At 43.1% G+C, this 25,232-nt stretch overlaps 1 protein-coding gene and 1 pseudogene across 5 annotated transcripts in view; one reads left to right on the top strand and one right to left on the bottom strand.

Moving 5' to 3' along the window:
- Nucleotides 1-22,165, bottom strand: part of ZNF566 (zinc finger protein 566) — a 52,786-nt gene extending 30,621 nt beyond the window's left edge. For 3 of the 5 annotated variants that reach the window (XM_007996504.3, XM_037991601.2, XM_007996508.3), the window contains exons 1-2: nt 21,733-22,165; nt 1,187-1,254 (exon numbers count right to left, since the gene is read on the bottom strand). In XM_007996504.3, the coding sequence (XP_007994695.1) occupies nt 1,187-1,195 (9 nt within the window). In that variant the 5' untranslated portion in view covers nt 1,196-1,254; nt 21,733-22,165. The other 2 variants (XM_007996505.3, XM_007996506.3) reach the window with 2 other exon arrangements.
- On the top strand, nt 21,910-25,192 carry LOC103234568 (uncharacterized; annotated as a pseudogene).
- Nucleotides 25,193-25,232: the final 40 nt, after the last annotated feature.

The raw sequence follows: 25,232 nt of genomic DNA, 5'->3' as shown, positions 1-25,232 counted from the left end.
TTTTCATGGATGCTTAGTGAGGTGTGAGAGCTTTGTACGAACCACTAGTCACACTCTCGAACATAAAAGGCTCATTAACCAGGAGGCCTTGCCCTGTACTAGGACTGAAATCAAACAAAACCACAGCATGTATTTTGTTATTGGAAAACCCAGGTCTACGGAGCTAATGAGGGCTTTTCCCTATAAGGTGCCCCTAATTACTTGTTTTCATCCCATCAAATCACTGTCCAAGCAAATTAGATTCATATTAATTCAATGTGGGGAACACATTTCTGTCCTATCAGGATTTTTGGTAGAAGCCTGAGATAGGAGATGCTAAAGGACTTCGTAAACGAGTATGTAAACATTGTTTAAAAGCGGGGGTAACTGGAGAGGAGACTGGGGTTGTTGAGGAGGAAATGCATGTCCTTTTCCTGACAGGGGGCCCTGGAAACCAGTGTAAAAAAATTATTCCACACCTGATCTGGGTCAGATCATTTTTACATTACATAATTCTTTATCTCTTTATGGAAAGAAATAAGTATTCTTGATGCAATTGATAGGGGATTTTCTGATGGACATTAATCGAAATTAAAACTTCTTCAGAGAAATTTGTTATTCAACCACTTGGCTGACTAAAACGTAACTGTGAGTTAAGAATATAAATTTTTTGCTGGGCACAGTGGCTCATGCCTGTAATCCCAGCTCTTTGGGAGGCTGAGGCAGGTGGATCGCTTGAGGTCAGGAGTTCGAGGCCAGCCTGGACAACATGGCAAAACCTCATCTCTACCAAAAATACAAAAATTAGCTGGGTGTGGTGGTGGGCGCCTGTAATCCCAGCTACTGAGGAGGCCGAAGTAAGAGAATCACTTGAACCCGGAAGGCAGAGAGGTTGCAGTGAGCCGAGATTGTGCCACTGTACTCCAGCCTAGAAGACAGGGCGAGACTCCATTTCAAATTAAAAAAAAAAAGGGGGTGTGTGTGTAAATTTTCTAACGATGATTATCTAATCAATTCTTTTTTTTCTATGAATTGGCCTGTTAGAGATCCTTTCCTTTACAGCAAAATTCCGGCATTGCTCATAACCAAACTTTCTGAAAGGTGTTGTTTTTCTAACATCAAAAAGCATCATAATGAGGAAAACAAATGTTTACAGGTACTAGAGGTAAAAATCACTCTATCTGAGCAAAAGGAAACAGTATCTCACCTGAGCCATGGCTCTGATATTTGTAGAAAAGGACCTTCTCTTGGCTCTTCTTTTGGAGAAGAGTAGAGCTGGGAGAGGCAAAAGAAGATAGATGAGACCCCACTTTCCTCACAGCTCCGGCCCCGAATGATCATTTCCCTTCTGTTCATGCTTCAGAAATGCTTGCAGGGTATCAGTGAGGAGAATGGGCAAATGTCTCCATCATCCCTAGCTTCAAAGATACCAGGCTATAACTGGAACACGATGGATTAGGGCAACTCAACATGGCTTGGAGAATATATGTTTATATACACACACATACACACATATAAAGATTTTTTTAACTCATATTATACACATTACTTATACACACTGCTATTTTTACTTAATGTATCTTGGAATGAGGTCCCAATGAGTACATTGTGTTACATAACTGGTTTAATAGCTACACTGTAGTCCATTAAATGGATATAACTTAACTTTTTTATTTTCCTTTTGAGACAGAGTCTCCATCTGTCGCTGAGGCTGGAATTCCGTGTCCTTCTGCCTCAGCCTCCTGAGTAGCTGGGACTACAGGCGTGTGCCACCAGGCCTGGCTAATTTTTTGTATTTTCAGTAGTGATGGGGTTTCACCGTGTTAGCCAGGATGGTCTCGATCTCCTGACCTTGTGATCCGCCCGACTCTACCTCCCAAAGTGCTGGGATTACAGGCATGAGCCACTGCACCTGGCCATAACTTAATTTATCTAACCAATCTGTGGCCAATCATCATTTAGGCTTTTTCTAGTTTTTCATTATAACAAACAATGCTGTAATAAATATCCTTGTGTATGTATCATTTTACTCATATATGAATTCTTCACAATTAATTCCTAAAAGCATAATTGCTCAAAGAGTATACACATTTTAAGTTTGGATATACCTAGGTCAAACCAGTTTTCTTTTTTTTTTTTTCCTTTTTTTTTTTTTTAAATTTATTTATTATTATTATACTTTAAGTTGTAGGGTACATGTGCATAACGTGCAAGTTTGTTACATATGTATACTTGTGCCATGTTGGTGTGCTGCACCCATCAACTCGTCATTTACATCAGGTATAACTCCCAATGCAATCCCTCCCCCCTCCCCCCTCCCCATGATAGGCCCCGGTGTGTGATGTTCCCCTTCCTGAGTCCAAGCAAACCAGTTTTCAATGTGCTTGGATTGTACAATCACGTTGCAAGTGCTAACAAAAAAACAACTCCTTTGCTTAGTTTGAGAAGACTTTTGGGGTTAATCGGTCTTGACTTAAGATAATTGAAACCCAGAAAATAAAAAATAATATTACTGAAACCTCAGGAAGATATTAAAATTAATAACAGTAACAATAGGAAGGAATTAAAAAGTATAATGTAGAAATGAACTAAACTCACATCACTGATATTTTAGAATAGCTTTTAAGTGTAAGTGTAGCAATAAACTTGTAACAATTCTACGTATTCTTTTTTTTTTTTTTTTTTTGAGACAGAGTTTTGCTGTGTCGCCCAGGCTGGAGTGCAATGGTGTGATCTCTGCTCACTGCCACCTTCACCTCCTGGGTTCATGCAATGCTCCTGTCTCAGCCTCCTGTAGCTGGGATTACAGGCGGGTGCTATCACACCTGGCTAATTTTGTGTTTTTATATTTTTAGTAGAGATGGGGTTTCACCATGTTGGCCAGACTGTTCTCCAACTCCTGGCCTCAAGTGGTCCGCCTGCCTCGGCCTCCCAAAGTGCTGGGATTACAGGCGTGAGCCACACCATCTGGCCAATTGTATGTTATTCCTTTTTTTTTTTTCTGGAGATGGAGTCTTGCTCTATCACCCAGGCTGGAGTGCCGTGGCAGGATCTTAGCTCACTACAACCTCCACTTCCCGTGTTCCAGGTATTCTCCTGCCTCAGTCTCCTGAGTAGCTGGGATTACAGGCTCCCGCCACCATGTCCGTCCCAATTTTGTATTTTTAGCAGAGATGGGGTTTCACCATGTTGGCCAGGTTGGTCTCAAACTCCTGACCTCAAGTGATCCTCCCACCTTGACCTCCCAAAGTGCTGGGATTACAGGTGTGAGTCACCGCACCCAGCCTTGTGTGTATTCTTTATAAACATCTTCACTTTAAGATGTTTAAAGTGCCTGAAAGAATAAGTTATACTAAAGGAAGACTACATTGTTTAAGGGGAAGAACTGAATTAGTGATCAACATTTAAATGTTTATGAAAACTTTCCTGTTTTGCTTATCAGCTACAAGAACTTAATAAACTTAAAATTATACAAACTATAAAGAGCACTATTATTCTCTATGCACCAAGCTTCCTGATCATTAAACAATTCATCAATTATTTCATGTAAAACTGACCACCCAGAAAGTAGCACCATGTTGTCAATTACCTCATGGTTTCCTCTACTCACAGGCACTCACTCACTGTACTTCCCCAGATGAATACCAAAGGAATACAAGTGTCTCTTCTTTAAAACCTAAATGCACCCTTTGATATTATTATTATTACTGCTACATGTTAAGCTCTTAGTATTCTTTTATCAACCAAATAGCCTATGATATATAATAGCCAGGCATCGTGCTAGATACTAAAGAGTCAAAAATTATCCAGAAAGATCTGGGAACAGAGTTCCTTCTTCTATAGTGCTCACTTTAAGCCCTCCTTTCTGGTCTCTCCTCCTGGTCTTCCTCTGGTTAAAGGGATGTCTTCAAATGCTGTACCTTCCAAGCAGGATGGTATGAAACATTCCCACTTCAACAGCTCCATACCATGCTTGTTGCATTCTCAACACTCCTTATCTTTGCCCTGGAGGGCAGCCTCCCAGACTGAATTTTTGCATCAGGGGATCTACTCCTCTCTTTTAAATTCAGCCCTCTTTAATGTAAAAAAAAAAAAAAAAAAAAAAAGTCTTAACGAAATGAGAAAGAAAACTTCCTCAACTTAATGAGTAGCATCTACAAAATACCTACTGTTGGGAAAGACAGTCACTGTGGGTCTCTCACATTCTTAGGCATCTTGCTGGGTATGCCTAGAATGCAAGATTCTAACTACTCATTTCCCAGGGTTATTTATGCAGCTGATAACCATGACAGATGAGGTAAGAGCACAAACAGCAGGCTTGCTTACTGCTGACTATAAAAGCAATGGATTATCCAGGCTCAGTGTTCCTCAGTGGCTATGCCCGTGCACTGCATGAATAGCATCCATATAGACCCTCATGTTGTCCCCATGGGAGCTGAGAGAAAGAGGAACTGATGAACATTGATGCCTATGCTGCTTGCTGTGCCATGAGTAATAAAGTCTTTGTCTCTGATCCAGGAGTCTCATGTTTTCTGCCAGCATTCATGAAACTAACAGGCTAATGTATTAGCTTGTATGTAGGAAAATATCAAATCCTAGAGTTAATATTATACCTAATGTTGAAACATGTCCGGAGCTGCGCGCCCCGGCCATGGCAAGTAATTATTGACGATTAAACGCCTGAGCGCTATTCATTTCCACCTCTCACCTCCTTCCTAGATTTGTCTTTTTCCCCTGTATTAAATACCTCACACAAGATGGCGCTCTTCCTGCTTCTTCTTCACCCATCTTTCCCATGCCTGCGAAAGTTGTTACTTTATAGCGCAGGCGCAACATGACCTCCGACCGTTGAAACCGAAACCTGCCTGGCCACGCCCTCCGAAATGAGATCATTTCCACCTTGGCCCAACCCCTTCCTCTCCAAGTGTATATAAGGCACTGCATTACCGCCATTAAACGAGACTTGATCAGAGCACTGTCTTGTCTCCATTTCTCGTGTCTCTTGTTCCCCAAATTCCCACTCCCTCCTCCAGGGCCTGCTTCCACGATCCCGCGGGCCGGGATACGTGGCGCCCGAACAGGGACCTGGAAACGAGTGACTCCGTGAGGAAGAGGACGCCAAAGGACGGTCGACCGCTAACGAAGACAAAAGAAAGTGAACTCTTCCGATCACCGCGGGAACCTGCCGCATCAGAATCGAAGGTAAGTGACGCGTCCGAAATGGGACAAGAATTAAGCCAACATCAGATCTATGTAGGACAATTAAAAGAGGCTTTAAAGATACGAGGAGTAAAGGTTAAAGGTAATGATTTGTTTAAATTTTTTGATTTTGTAAAAGACACTTGCCCTTGGTTCCCACAGGAAGGAACTATTGATATTAAAAGATGGCGTAGAGTAGGGGATTGTCTTCAGGACTATTATAATACTTTTGGGCCAAAAAAAATTCCTGAGACTGCCTTCTCTTATTGGAACCTCATTAGAGATTTAATAGATAAGAAGGAGGCCGATCCGCAAGTCATGGCTGCGGTCGCTCAGACAGAGCATATTTTAAAGGTTAGCTCCCGCTCTAACCTTACAAAGCCTCCGCAAGATACGGAGGAGGATCTCATTTCCCTCGAAAGTGATCATGAGGAAATCAAGTCTCCTTCTGTAACAGATAAAGAAATGCCACACGAAAACAAACCAAAAAAATACCCAATTTTACAGATGCTTCAAAAAGAGGAGGAAATTAATAAGCCTAATCAATCAGACATAAATTGGGATGATTTAGAGGAAGAGGCGGCTAAATATCACAACCCTGATTTGCCTCCCTTTACTTCATACCCGCCCCCATATAATAAGACACATAATGAGGCTTCTGCGCCCATTGTTATGGCAGCAATAGATCCCAAAGAAGAATTAAAACAAAAAATTGCTCAACTAGAGGAACAAATTAAACTTGAAGAGTTACATCAATCATTGATAATTAGGCTCCAAAAGCTAAAGACAGGAAATGAAAAGATACCCAACTCAGACACTATGGAGGGTTCCTTGCGCCCACCTCAGCGGCCTGGACAACATGTTCCAAAAGGGGGGTTAGTTGCTAGCCGACATAGAGAAGACTCCTCCCCCAAAGACGTTTTTCCGGTCACTGAAACCATAGATGAACGGGGACAGGCTTGGAGGCATCATACTGGATTTGACTTTACTATTATAAAAGAGTTAAAGACTGCTGCCTCTCAGTATGGGGCTACTGCTCCATATACTCTTGCTATAGTGGAATCTGTAGCTGAGAATTGGCTCACTCCTACAGACTGGAATACCTTAGGGCAGTCCTTTCTGGGGGAGACCATTTAATTTGGAAGTCAGAGTTCTTTGAAAATTGTAGAGACATGGCTAAAAGAAATCAACAGGCAGGAAACGGTTGGGATTTTGATATGTTAACTGGTTTAGGTAATTATGCAGACACTCAGGCCCAAATGCAATATGATCCTGGACTGTTCTCACAAATCCAGGCTGCCGCTACAAAAGCCTGGAGAAAACTTCCCGTTAAAGGAGATCCAGGGGCCTCGCTCACAGCGGTTAAACAAGGACCCGATGAGCCATTTTCAGACTTTGTGCATAGACTTATGACCACGGCAGGTAGAATCTTTGGAAATGCAGAAACGGGTGTAGATTATGTTAAACAGTTAGCTTATGAAAACGCTAACCCCGCCTGCCAAGCGGCAATCAGACCTTATCGAAAGAAAACAGATTTAACAGGATACATTCGCCTTTGTTCAGATATTGGGCCCTCATATCAACAAGGCCTAGCAATGGCCGCCGCTTTTAGCGGCCAAACAGTAAGAGACTTCCTCATTAACAAAGGTAGAGATAAAGGGGGATGTTTTAGATGCGGCAAAAGGGGACACTTTGCAAAAGATTGCCATGAAAACCAAAATAAAAATCCAGAAGCAAAAATTCCAGGCCTTTGCCCAAGGTGTAAAAGAGAAAGGCACTGGGCAAACGAATGTAAATCTAAAACTGACAGTCAAGGAAATCCTTTATCCCCTAGGCAGGGAAACGGGATGAGGGGCCAGCCTCAGGCCCCGAAACAAGCATATGGGGCAGTCAGCTTTGTTCCAGCCAGCAGCAGCAATCCATTTCAAAACTTAGTAGAGCAACCCCAGGAAGTGCAGGACTAGACCTCAGTTCCACCTCCCACACAGTACTAACACCTGAAATGGGACCACAGACCTTAAATACTGGAATATATGGACCTTTACCACCTAACACTCTTGGGCTGCTTTTGGGAAGAAGTAGTGTCACCATGAGAGGCTTACAAGTCCTCCCTGGAGTTATCGATAATGATTATAAAGGAGAAATTAAAATTATGGCCAGAGCTATTGATAGTATTATTACTGTCCCTCAAGGAGTTAGAATAGCTCAGTTAATCCTGCTACCTTTGGTCAAAACAAATAATAATATCCATCACTCTAATAGAAATATAAAAGGTTTCGGATCATCAGACATATATTGGGTGCAACCAATTACAAATCAAAAACCCTCTCTAACCTTATGGTTAGACGGGAGGGCATTCACTGGACTAATAGACACAGGGGCTGATGTAACTATCATTAAACAGGAAGATTGGCCCTCTCATTGGCCTACTACAGAGACTTTAACTCACTTGAGAGGAATTGGACAAAGCAGTAATCCTAAACAAAGTTCTAAGTACCTAACATGCACAGATAAAGAAAACAATTCAGGCCTTATTAAGCCATTTGTCATCCCTTACCTACCTGTTAACCTTTGGGGGCGAGATCTGCTCTCTCAAATGAAAATTATAATGTGTAGTCCAAATGATATAGTTACTGCACAAATGTTAACTCAAGGATACACCCCTGGTAAAGGTCTTGGAAAAGGAGAAAACGGTATTCCACAGCCTATACTGGTTTCAGGACAACTTGATAAAAAGGGGTTTGGAAATTTTTAGCTCAGGCCACTGACATACCTGCACCCCAAAGGTGCCCTGACCCCATTACTTGGAAGTCAGATGAGCCCGTTTGGGTTGATCAGTGGCCTTTACTCAATGATAAACTAAGTGCTGCCCAACAGTTAGTGCAGGAACAACTGATAGCAGGACATATTGCAGAAAGTAATTCTCCTTGGAATACACCTATTTTTGTTATTAAAAAGAAGTCTGGCAAATGGAGACTCTTACAAGATTTAAGAGCGGTAAATATCACTATGCTCCTTATGGGTGCCTTACAACCAGGATTGCCTTCACCAGTTGCGATTCCTCAAAAATATTTTAAAATCATTATTGACCTTAAAGACTGCTTTTTTACAATTCCCCTTCACCCTGCTGACCAAAAAAGATTTGCCTTTAGTCTTCCATCTACAAATTTTAAACAACCAATGAAGCGCTATCAATGGAAAGTCTTACCTCAGGGTATGGCCAGTAGTCCTACCTTGTGTCAAAAATATGTAGCTGCTGCTATAGAGCCAGTCAGAAAAACATGGACACAAATGTATATTATACACTATATGGATGATATTTTAGTAGCAGGGGAAATTGGCGAACAAGTCTTACAGTGCTTTGCCCAACTCAAACAAGAGTTAACAGCAGTCGGACTACAAATAGCCCCAGAAAAGGTACAATTACAAGATCCATACACCTATCTTGGTTTTCAAATTAATGGACCTAAAATCATTAATCAAAAGGCCGTTATACGTCGTGATCATTTAAAAACTTTAAATGATTTCCAAAAATTACTGGGAGACATAAATTGGCTTCGGCCATACTTAAAACTCACTACAGGAGAGTTAAAACCTCTTTTCGATATATTAAAAGGAGACTCTAATCCAAAATCCCCCAGGTCCATTACTAAAGAAGCATTAATAGCACTCCAACAGGTGGAATATGCCATTGCAACACAATTTGTTACCAGTATTGATTATTCTCAGCCATTAATATTCATTATTTTTAACACAACAATAACCCCTACTGGCTTATTCTGGCAGAGCAATCCCATTATGTGGGTACACCTGCCCTCTTCCCCTAAAAAGGTTTTGTTGCCTTATTATGATGCCATAGCTGATCTAATTATCTTGGGAAGAGAAAACAGTAGAAAGTACTTTGGAATAGAACCCTCTACCATTATACAGCCCTACACTCAATCACACATCCATTGGCTGTTACAAAATACGGAAGCCTGGCCAATTGCTTGCGCTTCTTACACTGGCACAATTGACAACCATTACCCACCTAACAAACTCATTCAATTTTGCAAACTTCATGCATTTGTGTTTCCCCATATTACCAATAAAGAACCTCTCAATGACGCATTACTAATTTTCACTGATGGATCTTCCACAGGACTTGCCGCTTACACCTACAATAATGTAGTCGTTAAATTCCAGACCACTTATACATCAGCTCAGCTAGTCGAATTGCAAGCTATAATTGCAGTATTATTAGCTTTTCCTTGTCAGCCACTTAACATTTACACAGACAGCGCCTACCTGGCTCATTCAATACCCCTCTTAGAGACCGTGCCTCAAATTAAACATATTTCAGACACAGCTAACTTATTTTTACAATGTCAACAACTTATTCAAAAAAGGACTACTCCCTTTTTTCTTGGGCATATCAGAGCACATTCAGGATTACCGGGACCTTTAACACGAGGTAACGCAACAGCCGACATGGCAACAAAAACCATAGCCACAGTCACTACAGACAATTTACAACAAGCGCAAAAAGCACATGCCTTACATCATTTAAACGCCCAAACCTTAAGACTCATGTTTAAACTTACTAGAGAACAAGCTCGACAAATAGTTAAACAATGCGCCAACTGCATAACGTATTTACCTGTTCCTCATTTAGGAATTAACCCCCGAGGACTCATCCCCAACGAAATTTGGCAAATGGACGTTACTCACCACTTAGAATTTGGCCGACTAAAATATATCCATGTATGCATAGACACCTATAGTGGATTCATTAGTGCAACTCTCCAAACAGGAGAGGCCACCAAACATGTCGTAGCTCATTTATTACACTGCTTTTCTATTTTAGGAATACCCAAACAAATTAAAACAGATAATGGCCCTGGTTATATAGCCAAAACCTTTTTACAATTCTGCAATACCCTACAAATTAAACATACCACAGGCATTCCCTACAATCCCCAAGGACAAGGTATAGTAAAAAGAGCCCATCTGTCATTAAAAACTGTTATCACAAAATTAAAAGGGGGGAGCTGGTACCCCATGAAGGGTACCCCCAGAAACATACTCAATCATGCCCTGTTTATCCTTAATTTTTTAAATTTGGACAGTCATGGAAAATCTGCTGCCGACCGTTTCTGGCATCCTGAATCTCAAAAACAGTTTGCAATGGTAAAATGGAAAGATCCACTTGATAATTCATGGCATGGCCCCGATCCAGTTTTAATTTGGGGAAGAGGCTCAGTATGCATCTTCTCACAAAAGAATGATGCAGCCAGATGGCTGCCTGAAAGATTGGTAAGACAAATAAATCATAACCATTGTCAGTCCAGGGAAGATAAATCTCCCTGAGAAGTTTCTTCCTTTTTGTTTTTCAGGAAATGAAGCCTAACATGAGATTCCTTTGGAGAATAATCGCTCTATATAACATAGTGACAGTCTATGCAGGTTTTGGTGACCCTCGTAAAGCAAGAGGATTACTACGAAAACAATACGGCCAGCCTTGTGACTGCAGAGGGGGACAAATATCTGAACCTCCGTCAGACAGAATCACCCAGGTGACTTGCTCAGGCAAGACAGCGTACTTAATGCCAGACCAGTCGTGGAAATGTAAGTCTACCCCAAGAGACACCTCGTCTAGCGGGCCGCTCCTAGAATGCCCTTGTAGCTCTTTCCAATCTTCTGTACATAGTTCCTGTTATACCTCCTATCAACAATGCAAATCAGGCAATAAAACATACTATACGGCCACGTTACTAAAAACACAAACTGGAGGTACCAATGACGTACAAGTATTAGGATCCACTAATAAACTTGTACAATCTTCTTGTAACGGCCAAAAAGGAAAGCCTGTTTGTTGGAGCACTACTGCTCCCATTCATATTTCTGATGGAGGAGGCCCATTAGATATTGCAAGAATTAAAACCGTCCCAAAAAAATTAGAAAAGATTCATAAAGCTATATCCTGAACTTCAATATCACCCCTTAGCCCTGCCTGAGATTAGAGATAATTTTAGGCTCGATGCTCAAACTTTTGATATCCTCAATGCTACTTACAATTTACTTCAAATGTCCAATACAAGCCTAGCCCACGATTGTTGGCTTTGTCTTAAAATGGGCCCCCCTATTCCTCTAGCTATACCTAACTTTTTGTTGTCCTATGTCAATTACTCAAATGAATCCTTGGTAAATAATTCCTGTCCTATTATCTCTCCCCTCTTAGTTCAACCGATGACGTTTTCTAATTCCTTTTGCCTCTTTTCACCATCATATAATAGCACTAAAGAAATTGATCTAGGCTATGTTGTGTTTGACAACTGTACCTCCATAATCCATGCCACCGACCCTTTGTGTGCTGTAAATGGCTCGGTCTTCGTCTGTGGAAACAACATGGCATATACTTATCTACCTACAAATTGGACAGGGCTTTGTGTTCTGGCCACTCTTCTCCCCGACATTGATATCATTCCTGGAGATGAACCTATCCCCATCCCCGCTATTGAACATTTTATTTATAGACCGAAACGAGCCATACAATTTATTCCCTTATTGGCTGGACTAGGAATCACCACTGCTTTTACAACAGGAGCCACAGGCCTAGGGGTCTCACTAACCCAATATACTAAATTATCCAACCAATTAATTTCAGATGTACAGACCTTATCCAGTACTATACAAGATTTACAAGACCAAGTAGACTCATTAGCTGAAGTAGTTCTCCAAAATAGAAGAGGTCTAGATTTATTAACAGCAGAACAGGGAGGGATCTGTTTGGCTTTACAGGAAAAGTGCTGTTTTTACGCCAACAAATCCGGAATCGTCAGAGATAAGATAAAGACTTTACAAGAAGAACTAGAAAAGCGCAAAAAGGGCCTGGCCGCCAATCCATTGTGGACGGGACTCGATGGACTTCTCCCCTATCTCCTGCCATTTCTTGGTCATTTACTTACTCTTCTACTCTTCCTCACTCTCGGGCCTATAATCCTTAATAAGCTTATGGCATTCGTCAGACAACAAATCGAGGCCTTCCAGGCCAAACCTATACAGGTCCATTATCATCGCCTTGAGATGACTGAAAATGGTGAGTCTTATTTACCTCAATAAGACCACCTCCCCTGTGTGCTGAACTGGACAGTCAATGACGGGTAAGAGGACACTATCTCCACCGGAGCCTAAGACAGGAGGGCCGCCTTTGCTGCTGCCTTATCCCATGACGGGCCTAGAAGGTGGGGATGAGTTGACCCAACCTAAGACAGGCGCAGTTCCCCGGGGGGTCGTTTTCTTGTCATAAAACAATAAAAAGGGGGACCTGTCCGGAGCTGCGCGCCCCGGCCATGGCAAGTAATTATTGACGATTAAACGCCTGAGCGCTATTCATTTCCACCTCTCACCTCCTTCCTAGATTTGTCTTTTTCCCCTGTATTAAATACCTCACACAAGATGGCGCTCTTCCTGCTTCTTCTTCACCCATCTTTCCCATGCGTGCGAAAGTTGTTACTTTATAGCGCAGGCGCAACATGACCTCCGACCGTTGAAACCGAAACCTGCCTGGCCACGCCCTCCGAAATGAGATCATTTCCACCTTGGCCCAACCCCTTCCTCTCCAAGTGTATATAAGGCACTGCATTACCGCCATTAAACGAGACTTGATCAGAGCACTGTCTTGTCTCCATTTCTCGTGTCTCTTGTTCCCCAAATTCCCACTCCCTCCTCCAGGGCCTACTTCGACGATCCCGCGGGCCGGGATAGAAACACTGAAAAATGTCCCCCTGAATCCAGGAAAAAAAGAATAATGTGTATTATCATCATTTCTTTTTAACAATGTACTAAAGGGCTTGGTCAGTACAATAGGGCACGATGAAGAAATAAAAGGTACAAAGATTGGTAGGAAAGAAATAAAACGATCATTATTCACAGATGATAAGTTGCAGACATAGAAAATCCTAAATAATCAATAAACTCTTAAAATTAGCAAGTGAATTAAATAACATGGTCTCATATAGGGCCAATAGACAAAAATCAATTGCATTTCTACTAACGAGTAATTAGAATTTTTTTTTAAATGTAAATACTCTTCAGAGTTTTGATAATAAACATCAAATACCCAGGTATAAAGCTAGCAAAAAATGTTGCTAACAACGACAACAAATTGGTAAGAGAAATTAAGGATCTTAACAAATGTAGACATATACCATATGTACTATAGACTGAATATTGATGTCAATTCTCCCAAAATGAACACAGTTTTTGTTTTTGTTTTGAGATAGGGTCTTGCTTTGTCATCCAGGCCGGAGTGCTGTGGCACAATCAAAGCTCACTATAGCCTTAACCTGAGGGGGTCAAGCGATTCTCCCACCCAAGGCTGCTGAGAAGCTAGGAGTAGAAGCACACCATCAAGTCCAGCTATGTGTTTGGGGTTTTGTTTCTTTGTTTGTTTGCGTGTTTGCTTGGTTTTAGTTTTTTTTTGTTTTTTTTTTTGTAGAGACAGGGTCTCACTATTTTGCCCAGGCTTGTCTTAAACTCCTGGGCTCAAGTAATCCTCCAGCCTTGGCCTCCCAAAGTGCTGGGATTACAGGTGTGAGCCACTGCATCAGGCCCCAAAATGAACACATAGATTACGTAAACCAAACCCCAGCAAGGCTTTGGGGGGTATAAGGTAAAAATTAGCAAGTTGATTCTAACATTTATTTGGAAATTGGAAGAGCTTATAATAGCCAAGATAGTTTGGAAAAGAAAAAAAGTAGGAGGACTAAAACTACAGATTTCAAGACAGCAGTCCATAGAAGAGAATAAAACCAAACAATATAGAGTCCAGAAAGACAGCCACATAGCCACATATATATACTGTCCACTGATTTATGAAAAAGACTCCATGCAACCTACCTTCCTTCCCTCCCTCCCTCCCTCCCCCTCCCTCCCTCCCTCCCTCCTTCCTTCCTTCCTTCCTTCCTTCCTTCCTTGTCTCACTCTGTCACACAGGCTGGAGTGCAGTGGCATGATCTTGGTTTACTGCAATCTCTGCCTCCCAGGTTCAAATGATTCTCCCGCCTCAGCCTCCAGAGTAGCTGGGATTACCGCCACGCCCAGCTAATTTTTGTATTTTTAGTGGAGACAGGGTTTCAACATGTTGGCCACGCTGGTCTCAAATTCCTGACCTCAGGTGATCTGCCTGCCTCGGCCTCCCGAAGTGCTGGGATTACAGGCATGAGCCACCATGCCCGGCGAATGTTTTCACATCCAAAATAGTGTAGCCTGCTACAATCAACCAGGATGTGGGGGAACCCAAATGCAATGAATGATCTTTAAATGTAAGAAAAATGAGTAGCAAAACCACACTGAAAAAAGTGGCAAAGAAAATAACTAAATTGAGTAACTTTGGAAGATGTTTTTTACTACATTCTATAAGCTTAAAGAAAAGAGCTACACAGAGATTCTCTACTGTAGTTAGTAAATTTGTTTTTTACACAGGTCCGGGTTAGCAACTATCAACTAATTTGCATGTATTCTAGGATAGAGCCAATTATTGATTCTGAGAAGCAGATTTCTCTCTGTTGGAAAATGAAGTAACAAGCAAATGGCTAAATTTGATGGGAGACAATTCTCCATGGGTCTTGCATGTTTCTGTGTATCTTGCAAGCAGAGGTACTAAGTGCTTTTGTTCTGCACTATTTTGCCAAGTTGTTTATACAGTGAACGGCCTTGGAAGACACAGTCCATCTCCTTCTACAGCAAAGGGTAGGCATTCTAACTTCCCATTATAAAAAATTCAGGTTTCCTAGGGTCAAGGGAACACACAGATAACCATGTATTTTGCATAATCCTGGGTGTATGACTGAATCAGTGCCAAGAGAATGTAGATATTCTGAAGATTGCCATGAGCAACAAAGCATCCTTTGTCTCTGACTCAGAAGTCTAATGTCTTCTGAACGTTATCTGTGATACTGACAAGCTAACTTACTAGCTTACAACTAGGGTAAAATCTCAGATATTTCATAGTTCTTGGGGAAAAAAAAATATCCTGTGGTACTGGAATAGAATTGAACATATGAGTGTAAACTGGTGTGTTTTTAACATATAAATAAATAGACATAAATGTGTGTATAGACATTTGTGTATTTTCTTACTGTCTGCACTGACCAGAACCAGAGCAAAGACACACCAGTAGTAATAAGCACACCAAGTGCCCAGATCTTGGTTTAAAAATTCATTCTCCAATAAAAGAAACTAACACTGCTTGGAGAAATTGCTGAGCCCAGAGATGGAAGAGGGAAGATACAAGATGAGCCTGGAATATCTTATGGTGCCAGAAAGCGGGGTCCAGGGGAAGCTTTAAAAAAATGATCACACGTTGGAAAGGACACAAGAGCCAACTTAAGGAGCTTCTGATGGCCAAATCTGGGAAATTTTAAACAGCAAAATAAATAAATAATAATAATAGAGAATAGAATAAAATAAATATCCATGAGTTCATAGGTAGATAATTGAATAAACAAATGGGGATAAAAGAAAAACGTCCGCTGAATTAAATGTAAAGGAGTTTCATTAGGCAATGAACGATTCGCAAATCAGGCAACCCCCAGAATCACGGCAGATTCAGAGGCACTCCAGGGATGCCTTGTGGTCAGAACACATTTATAAACAAAAAGAAAGGGAAGTGACGTATAAAAATCAGAAGTGAGGTGGAGAAACAGCTCAACTGGTTACAAGTTGGTGTTTGCCTTTTTTTTTTTTCCCTTGAGATGGATTTTCGCTCTTGTTGTGCAAGCTGGAGTGCAATGGCGTGATCTCGACTCACTGCAATTCTCCTGCGTCAGCCTCCTGAGTAGCTGGGATTACAGGCGCACTCCACCACACCTGGCTAATTTTTTGTATTTTCAGTAGAAATGGGATTCTACCATTTTGGTCAGGCTGGTCTTCAACTCCTGACCTCAGGTGATCCGCCTGCCTCGGCCTCCCAAAGTGCTGGGATTACAGGCGTGAGTTACTGTGCCCGGACGGTGTTTGCCTTATTTAACACAGTTTGAACACTCAGCAGTGTATGAGTGGTTGAAGTATTGCTGCTGGGATTGGTCAAGACTCAGCTTGTTACAGGCACATACTATTGTTACAGGCACACAAGTTAGGTTTCCAATTCTGTCTACCTATTAGGATACAGTTCATCCAGAAGGACTCAAATATAGAAATACAAAGTCCTTCTCAGGCCATATTTAGTTCACTTTAACAGGAGGAAGAAGAGACAGCTCTTCCTTATAGTAGAATTTAAATGATCGAAGTGTAAGAAATGATAGAAGGAGAAAAGCACCACTAGGCAAACATCGCAGTAATAATTGTTACAGGTAACAATTATCAATGAATGTTAAAACCAATGGGTGAGAAAGCATGATGAGAAATCAGATTTTTGCATAGTTTCAAATTATTTCTCCACAAGATACTTACTAAATAAAGTGGGAAAAACAGTAATTTTACAGAGGAGAAATCTGGCAAACAACATTGTTACCAAGTTTTCAAAGTTAACATTGCCAACGAGATATACCAATACATATATATCTCCTGATGTGACACACTGAGAAGAGTTTAATGTCATTTCTGTGATCTTCTTGCCAAAACTGCACGGTCTAAATCTAACCATAAAGAAACATCAGGTAAACCCAAATTGAAAGATATTCTACAGGCCGGGTGTGGCAATCCCAGCACTTTGGGAGGCTAAAGCAGGAGGATAGCATGAAACCAGGAGTTCAAGACCAGCCTCGGCAATATAGCAAGATGCTATCTCTACAAAAAAAAAAGAAAAGAAAAGAAAAGAAATAGCCAGGAGTGGTGGTGTACACCTATAGTTCCAGCTACTCAGGGGCTGAGGTGAAAGAATTGCTTGAGCCCTAAAGGTAGAGGCTGCAGTGAGCCATGATCATGCCACTGCACTCGCATTCGCACTCCAGCTTGGACGATGGAGGAAGACTTTGTCTATTAAAAAAAAAAAAGTGGACCGGGCGCGGTGGCTCACGCCTGTAATCCCAACACTTTGGGAGGCCGAGGCGGGCGGATCACAAGGTCAGGAGATCGAAACCATTGTGAAACCCCGTCTCTACTAAAAATAGAAAAAATTAGCCGGGCGCAGTGGCGGGCGCCTGTAGTCCCAACTACTCGGGAGGCTGAGGCAGGAGAATGGCGTGAACCCGGGAGGCGGAGCTTGCAGTGAGCCGAGATCACACCACTGCACTCCAGCCTGGGCGACAAGAGCGAGACTCCGTCTCAAAAAAAAAAAAAAAAAAAAGTGGCCAGGACCAGGTGCGGTGGCTCACACCTGTAATCCCACTACTTTGGGAGGCCAAGTCGGGTGGATCACCTGAAGTCAGGAGTTCGAGATCAGCCTGGCCAACATGGTGAAACCCCATCTCTACTAAAAATACAAAAATCAGCCAGGTGTGGTGGCAGGTACGTGTAATCCCAGCTACTTGGGAGGCTGAGGCAGGAGAATCACTTGAACCGGGGAGGCAGAGGTTGCAGTGAGCCGAGGTTGCGCCATTGCACTCCAGCCTGGGGGTCAAGAGTGAGACTTCGTCTCAAAAAAAAAAAAAAAAAAGCGGCCAGGCGCAGTGGGAGGCCAAGGCAGGTGGATCACGAGGTCAGGAGTTCAAGACCAGCCTGGCCAATATGGTGAAACCTCGTCTCTGCCAAAAATACAAAAATTACCTGGGCATGATGGTGTGTGTCTATAGTCCCAGCTGCTCAGGAGGCTGAGGCAGGAGAATCACTGGAACCCAAGAGGCGGAGGCTGTGGTGAGCCTAGATCGTGCCATTATACTCCAGCCTGGGTGACAGAGACTCTGTCTCAAAAAATAAGAGAGAGAAAGAAAGAAAAAAAAAAAAAGAAAAAAAGATATTTTCCAAAATAACTGGCCAGTACTCTTCAAAAGGGTCAAAGTCCTGAAAGATGAAAAGGATTAAAGAATTCTCACAGATGGAAGGAGACTAATGAAACAAGACAATTCAATGCAGGACCTTGGATTGGATCCTGAAACAGTAAAGAAAATTTAACAAAATATGAAAAAAGTCTCTAATTTAATTAAAAGTCTTCCTATCAGCATAAATTTCCTGGTTTTCATCATTGTACTATGGGCACCTGAAAAGTATTTGCAAATTCCTTATACTATCTTCACAATATGAAAATAAAATTTTAGGCAGGGCATGGTGGCTCACACCTGTAATCCCAGCACTTTGAGGGGACGAGGCGGTTGGATCACCTGAGGTCAGGAGTTCGAGATCAGCATGACCAACATGGTGAAACCCTGTCTCTACTAAAAATACAAAATTAGCTGGCTGCGGTGGCACAAGACTGTAATCCCAACTACTTGGGAGGCTGAGGCAGGAGAATTGCTTGAACCTGGGAGGCGGAGGTTGCAGTGAGCTGAAATTGTGCCATTGCACTCCAGCCTGGGCAGCAAGAGGGAAACTCTGTCTCAAAAAAAGGAAGGAAGGAAGGGAGGGAGGGAGGAATATTTTTAAAAAATTAAAAAGGGGAAAGCGGACACAAAAAAGAGGATATACACTGGGGCTGGGCACGGTGGCTCATGCCTGTAATCCCAGCACTATGGGAGGCCAAGGTGGGCGGATCACAAGGTCAGGAGATCAAGACCATCTTGGCTAACACAGTGAAACTCCATCTCTACTAAAAATATAAAAAATTAGCTGGGCGTGGTGGTGGGCACCTGTAGTCCTAGTTACTCGGGAGCCTCAGGCAGGAGAATGGCGTGAACCCGGGAGGCGGAGCTTGCAGCGAGCCAAGATCATGCCACTGCACTCCAGTCTGGGTGACAAAGTGAGACTCCATCTCAAAAAAAAAAAAAAAAAAAAAGAGGATATACAAATGCCCAGTAAAAATACAAAAAGGTGCTGAACATCATTTCACATCAAGGAAATACAAATTAAAACTATGATGAGGCTGGATGCAGTGGCTCACACCTATAATACCAGGACTTTCGGAGGCTGAGGTGGGCAGGAGTTTCACATGGTAAAACTCTGTCTCTACTAAAGATACAAAAATTAGCTGGGCGTGGTGGTGTGCACCTGTAATCCCAGCTACTCAGGAGGCTGAGGCAGGAGAATCACTTGAACCTGGGAGGCGGAGTTTGCAGTGAGCTGAGATCCCACCACTGCACTTCAGCCTGGGCAACAGAGCAAGACTCTGTCTCAAAAAACAAAACAAAACAAAAACCTATGATGAAACTGTACCACACAACAAATAAAATAGTTAAAAGACTAACTACCAAATTACGGAGAGGATATGAAGCAACTGGAACTCTTAAACATTGCTGGATGGAGTGTAAACTGGAACACCCCCATGAGAACGTGGTAGCATCTATTAAACATTAGCCTACTCTATGAGCTAGCAATGCCACGCCTAAGTATCAACCCAGGAGAAAAGCCTTCATGTGTTCACCAAAAACAGCGTAGAGTGTTCACAGCTGCAGCATCATTTGTAACAGCCCCAAACTGGAAACTACCCAAATAGTCATTAACAATGTAATCGACTAATATACTACAATATATCCCCAATGTAATGAGAACTATGTACAATTATGCTGAACAACATGAATGAATTTCACAAACATAATATATAACAAAAGAAGCCTGGCATAAAACAGTACGTGCTGTATGACTACATATATACAGGAAGTTCAAGAATGTGTAAGACAGCCAGATGCACTGGCTCATGCCTATAATCCCAGCACTTTGGGAGGCCAAGGCGGGCGGATCACCTGAGGTCAGGACCAGCCTGGCCGATATGGAGAAACCCTGTCTCTACCAAAAATACAAAAATTAGCCGGGCATGATGGTTGGGTGCCTGTAATCCCAGCTACTCAGGAGGCTGAGGCAGGAGAATCGCTTGAACCCAGGAGGTGGAGGTTGCAGTGAGCCAAGATCACGTCACTGCACTCCAGCCTGGACGGCAAGAGCAAGACTCTGCTCAAAAAAAAAAAAAAAAAAAAAAAAAGAATGGATAAAACTAGTTAATGATGATAGAATTCTCAATAGATTGTTTGGGGGAGAAATTACTGAGAAGAGGCATGAGGGAACCATCTCAGGTCCTGGCAAAATTCTTTGTATAGATCTAGGAGTGTTACACAGCTGTACACTTAAGATTTGTACACTTTACATAGACTCTATCTATGTATCTATTGACAGCCTCCTGCTCTGTTGCCCAGGCTGAAGAGCAGTGGTGTGATCACTGCTTACTGCAGCTGCAAAGTACTGGGCTCAAGCGATCCTCTCATCTCAACCTCCTGAGTAGCTAGGACTTATAGGTGCCAGCCACCATGCCCGGCTAACTTTTTATGTATGTATGTATGTATGGTAGAGTTAGGGTCTCACGATGTTGCCCCGGCTGGTCTCCAACTCCTGGCCTCAAGCGATCCTCTTGCCTTGGCCTGGCAAAGTGCTGGGACTACACGCATGAGCCCCCACACCTGGCTTACAAAATTTTTTTTAACTCTTGGAACTATGCTTTGGTAGTGATAAGGAGCAATAAGATATTTCAAACACTGCTGTTCAACTACAAATTTGTGCAGCCACTCTGGTATATATTTTGACACTGTTTAGTAAAGTGGAAGATATACGAACCAGCAATTCTGCTGGTAAATAAGCATGTGTACCCCATGTGAAAGAATGTTTGTGGCTGTGTTGTTTATAAAATAAAAAACTATAAATAACTAATATGGGCATCATTACTAGAAAGGATGAATAATTGTGGTATACTTCAAAAGCGAGAATACAATATAGCAAAGAAATTGAATTAACCGCTATTTTATCTCATAGAAATGATTCACAGAATTGTAAAAATAAACCAAAGACAGTATGACAACATTAATATAAAGTTTTAAAATGGGGACAAACTGGAGTATAATGCCTAGAGAAGTATACTTAAGTGATAAAACCTCACACTGATAAGTCTATCCAGTCACACAAACCTGATCATATCCCCACCATGGGGACATTCAGCTACAGACAATCCACGCCCAAAGCAACAGGGTCGCACACGGAGGGCCTCCATCGGTCACATAAGCACAAGTGCACACTTACCGAAGAGACATTCACAGTCACAACCACATTGTCACAACCACATTGTCGGCGCACACCTGTACCTGGTCACAGTCACGATCACACATTAACCACAGCCACACACACAGATAGAAACATGCAGTTACTCGCAGGTATCCCCACCTGAACTCTGCCGCACAGTCACACAGCACACAGTCGCACACCACTACGGGGACAAACGCGGTAACACTCAACCAGACACCAGCTCCCCACAGCCGCACACACAATGCCGCACGTGGTCCTGCTCCCTCTCACACACACCAGCAGCCACAGTCTCCGAGGCCGTGCTGCACACGGTGTGAGCGTTGGAAACACACTCATCACAAGAGCAGCCTGTCACAATCGCGCGATCATTCACCACACACCTCCACACAGACGCAAGCGCACACTTTCAACCTCACCTCCACCGCCGCAGAAAGCCGAGGCCCGGCCCCCGGCCCCGCCCTCTCCCGGGTTCCTCACCTCCGGCCTTACGAGCTTCCGAAGCAGCAGAACCCTCCCCAGCACTGGGGTAGTTGCTGGTAAAGCCCTCAGGGTCCCGCCAGCGCGTGACTTGGATGCTGAATTCCCGCGAGAAATACAGTCTTGCCGAGGAGTCCTCTGGGAAACGTAGTCAGAGACGTATCAAGGCCGGAGAAGATGGCTCCCGATTGTCAGAATTGCTGTCCGCGCCTAGCGTCAGCCCAGCCGAAAGGATCGTTCCCCTCATCAAACCGCTCGCGCCCCAGAGGCCTCACGGAGCCCTGGCTCAGGCTCGAGCCTTGGCCCCCAAAGAAAGCCACTCCGACGTGTTTGAGATGGGCTTAGTCCCGGACCCGTCCTACTGCCCCCAGGCGCTGGACAGCCTCAGAAAGAGGACAAGTCCACACGGAAAGATAATCGCACAGCTGAGCCTTCTGGGAGATGTAGTTCGGAGCTGGGAAGGCGGTTGGACCCTCCGAAAGTCATCTTAATTGCTCTCACAGATAAACCGGCGCTGCGCTGTAGGCCTGAGTGCTGTGCGCCCAGAGTGCGCAGGCGCAAACACGCGGGGTGGCTGTTTTGGCCTTTTAGTGCTCCTTAGTGCAGAGGGGTTATGGGACCAGAGGTTGTGAGACTCAAAACTAATTGGAGAGGCAGAAGGGGTGTAGACCAGGAACCTGCGACGTGATGGGGGAGGTCGAAGGAAAGGAATCGCCAAACGTGGGACAGGTTTGGAGAAGCAGAGAGAGAGGAGTGTGAAATTGCAAAGGGCGGGTGTTATTCTGAGTTCTGTGTGCTTTGTGATAAATGAGTGCAACAGAAAGTAAGAGGAGTTTCACTTTCTCCTTCTGCAATTATTTGTGTACTTGGACTAAGTATATCTTATGGCCAATATTTGACTGCTTTTGACCTATAAAGATATTGCACAGTAATGCATAGCTTAATAATAAGGATATATTTTGGCCGGGCGCGGTGGTTCACGCCTGTAATCCCAGCACTTTGGGAGACTGAGGGGTTCGAGACCAGCCTGGGCAACATAGCATAAACCCCATCTATATTAACAATGCAAAAATTGGCCAGGCGTGGTGGTGCGCACCCTGTAGTCCCAGCTACTCTGGAGGCTGAGGCAGGAGAATCACTTGAACCCAGGAGGCGGAGGTTGCAGTGAGCCGAGATTGCGCCACAACACTCCAGCCTGGGCAACAGAGTGAGACTCGGTCTCAAAAAAAAAAAAAAAGAAAAAAAAATACATTCTGAGAAATACATTGTTGGGCAATTTCATCATTGTGTAATAATTTCATCATTATAGAGTGTACTTACACAAACCTAGACAGTGTAGCTGACTGAATACTTAGGCTATATGGTATAACCTGTTGCTCCTAGACTACAAAGCTATACAGCATGTTACTCTACTGAATACGGTACTTGTACTGAATACAGTTGGAACGCTTTAGGGACCAGCCCCACAGGGTCTGTGGGTTTTTCTCCCCGTGTGCGGAGATGAGAGATCATAGATATAAAGACAAAAGACAAAGAGATGAAAAGACAGCTGGGCCCGGGGGACCACTATCAGCAAGAGGCAGAGACCAGTAGTGGCCCGGAATGCTAGGCTGCGCTGTTATTTATTGGATACAAGACAAGGGGGCGGGGTAAGGAGTGTGAGTCATCTCCAATGATAGGTAAGGTCACATGTCCACTGGACAGGGGGCCCTTCCCTGTTTGGAAGCTGAGGCGGAGAGAGAGTGAAGACAGCTTGCACCATTATTTCTGCATATCAGAGACTTTCAGTACTTTCACTAATTTTGCTACTGCTATCTAGAAGGCAGAGCCAGGTGTACAGGATGGAACATGGAAGCCGACCAGGAGTGTGACCACTGAAGCACAGCATCACAGGAAGACGGTTAGGCCTCCGGAAAACTGTGGGCAGGCCTGACTAATGTCAGGCCCTCCGCAAGACGGGGTGGAGTAGAGTCTTCTCTAAACTCCCCCAGGGAAAGGGAGACTCCCTTTGCTGGTCTGCTAAGTAGCGGGTGCTTTTCCTTGGCACTGACGCTACCCGCTAGACCACGGTCTGCTTGGTAACAGGCATCTTTCCAGATGCTGGCATTACCGCTAGACCAAGGAACCCTCTGGTGGCCCTATCCGGGCATAACAGAAGGCTCACATTCTTGTGTCTGGTCACTTCTCACCATGTCCCTTCAGCTCCTATCTCTCTATGGCCTGATTTTTTTCTAGGTTATGATTGTGGAGTGAGGATTATTATAATATTTGAATAAAGAGTAATTACTACAAACTAATGATTAGTGATATATATAATCATATCTGTGATCTATATCTAGTATAACTCTTGTTATTTTATATATTATACTGGAACAGCTCGTGCCCTCAGTCTCTTGCCTCAGCACCTGGGTGGCTTGCGCCCACAGAACACAATGGTAAGTATTTATGTATCTAAACATATCTAAACACACAAAAGCTACAGTAAAAAAAACAGCATACAAAGTAAAAAATGGTATACCTGTATAGGGGTACTTACCATGAATGGAGGCTGCAGGACTGGAAATTGCTCTGGAGAGTCGGTGAGAGGTGAGTGAATGTGAAGGCTGGGACATTACGGTACACCACTCTAGACTTTATAAACACTGTACACTTAGGCTACATTAATTTAAAGTTTTTCTTCCATAATAACCCTTCCTTGCTGTAACTGTTTTACTTTATAAACGTTCAAAATTTTAAAAACTTTTTGACTCTTCTGTAATATCACTTAGCTTAAAACACAAACACATTGCACAGCCCATGTGGGATCCGTATCTCTTGGTAAGGAAATGTTCCAGGTCAGATGTCATTCTTGTGTGGCCACGTAGAGATAGAAAGACTGCATATATGATACCGCCTTTCCCAACCACGGGTTCATATTCTAACATATCACAATAATGCCCAATATTTATGGGGTCATAGAAAATAGGATTCACTATGGTTGGAGAATTTCCAGAGCCAACTTAAGTTCAGGAATGCTGGCAATGAGAATGGTGAGTGGGAATCTAACGTAATGATTTACATAGTTGAAACTATTAACTGGACCAGGCACGGTGGCTCACGCCTGTAATCCCAGCACTTTGTGAGGCTGAGGTGGGTGGATCACCTGAGGTCAGGAGTTTGAGACCAGCCTGGGCAACATGGTGAAACCCCGTCTCTACTAAAAATACAAAAATTAGCCAGGTGTGGTGGCGGGCATCTGTGATACCAGCTACTCAGGAGGCCGAGACAGGAGAACTGCTTGAACTTGGGAGGTGGAGGTTGCAGTCCGCCAAGATCATGCCACTGCATTCAAGCCTGGGCAACAGAGCAAAGACTCCATCTCAAAACAAAAATTAAAATAAAATAAAACATATTTCTGATAGCCATTATTTTTCTGTTTGGGGCAATTTTAAAGTTTTTCTTTTGTCACAAAAACAGGAGTGTACCTATGGAAAGGCTCGAAATAGACCATCTTTTTTTTT

This window comes from Chlorocebus sabaeus, chromosome 6 (genome assembly GCF_047675955.1).
Source record: "Chlorocebus sabaeus isolate Y175 chromosome 6, mChlSab1.0.hap1, whole genome shotgun sequence".
In the NCBI taxonomy this organism is placed as follows: Eukaryota; Metazoa; Chordata; class Mammalia; order Primates; family Cercopithecidae; genus Chlorocebus; species Chlorocebus sabaeus.
The sequence above is the reverse complement of the archived record's forward strand: the minus strand, read 5'-3'. Positions and strand labels throughout refer to the sequence as shown.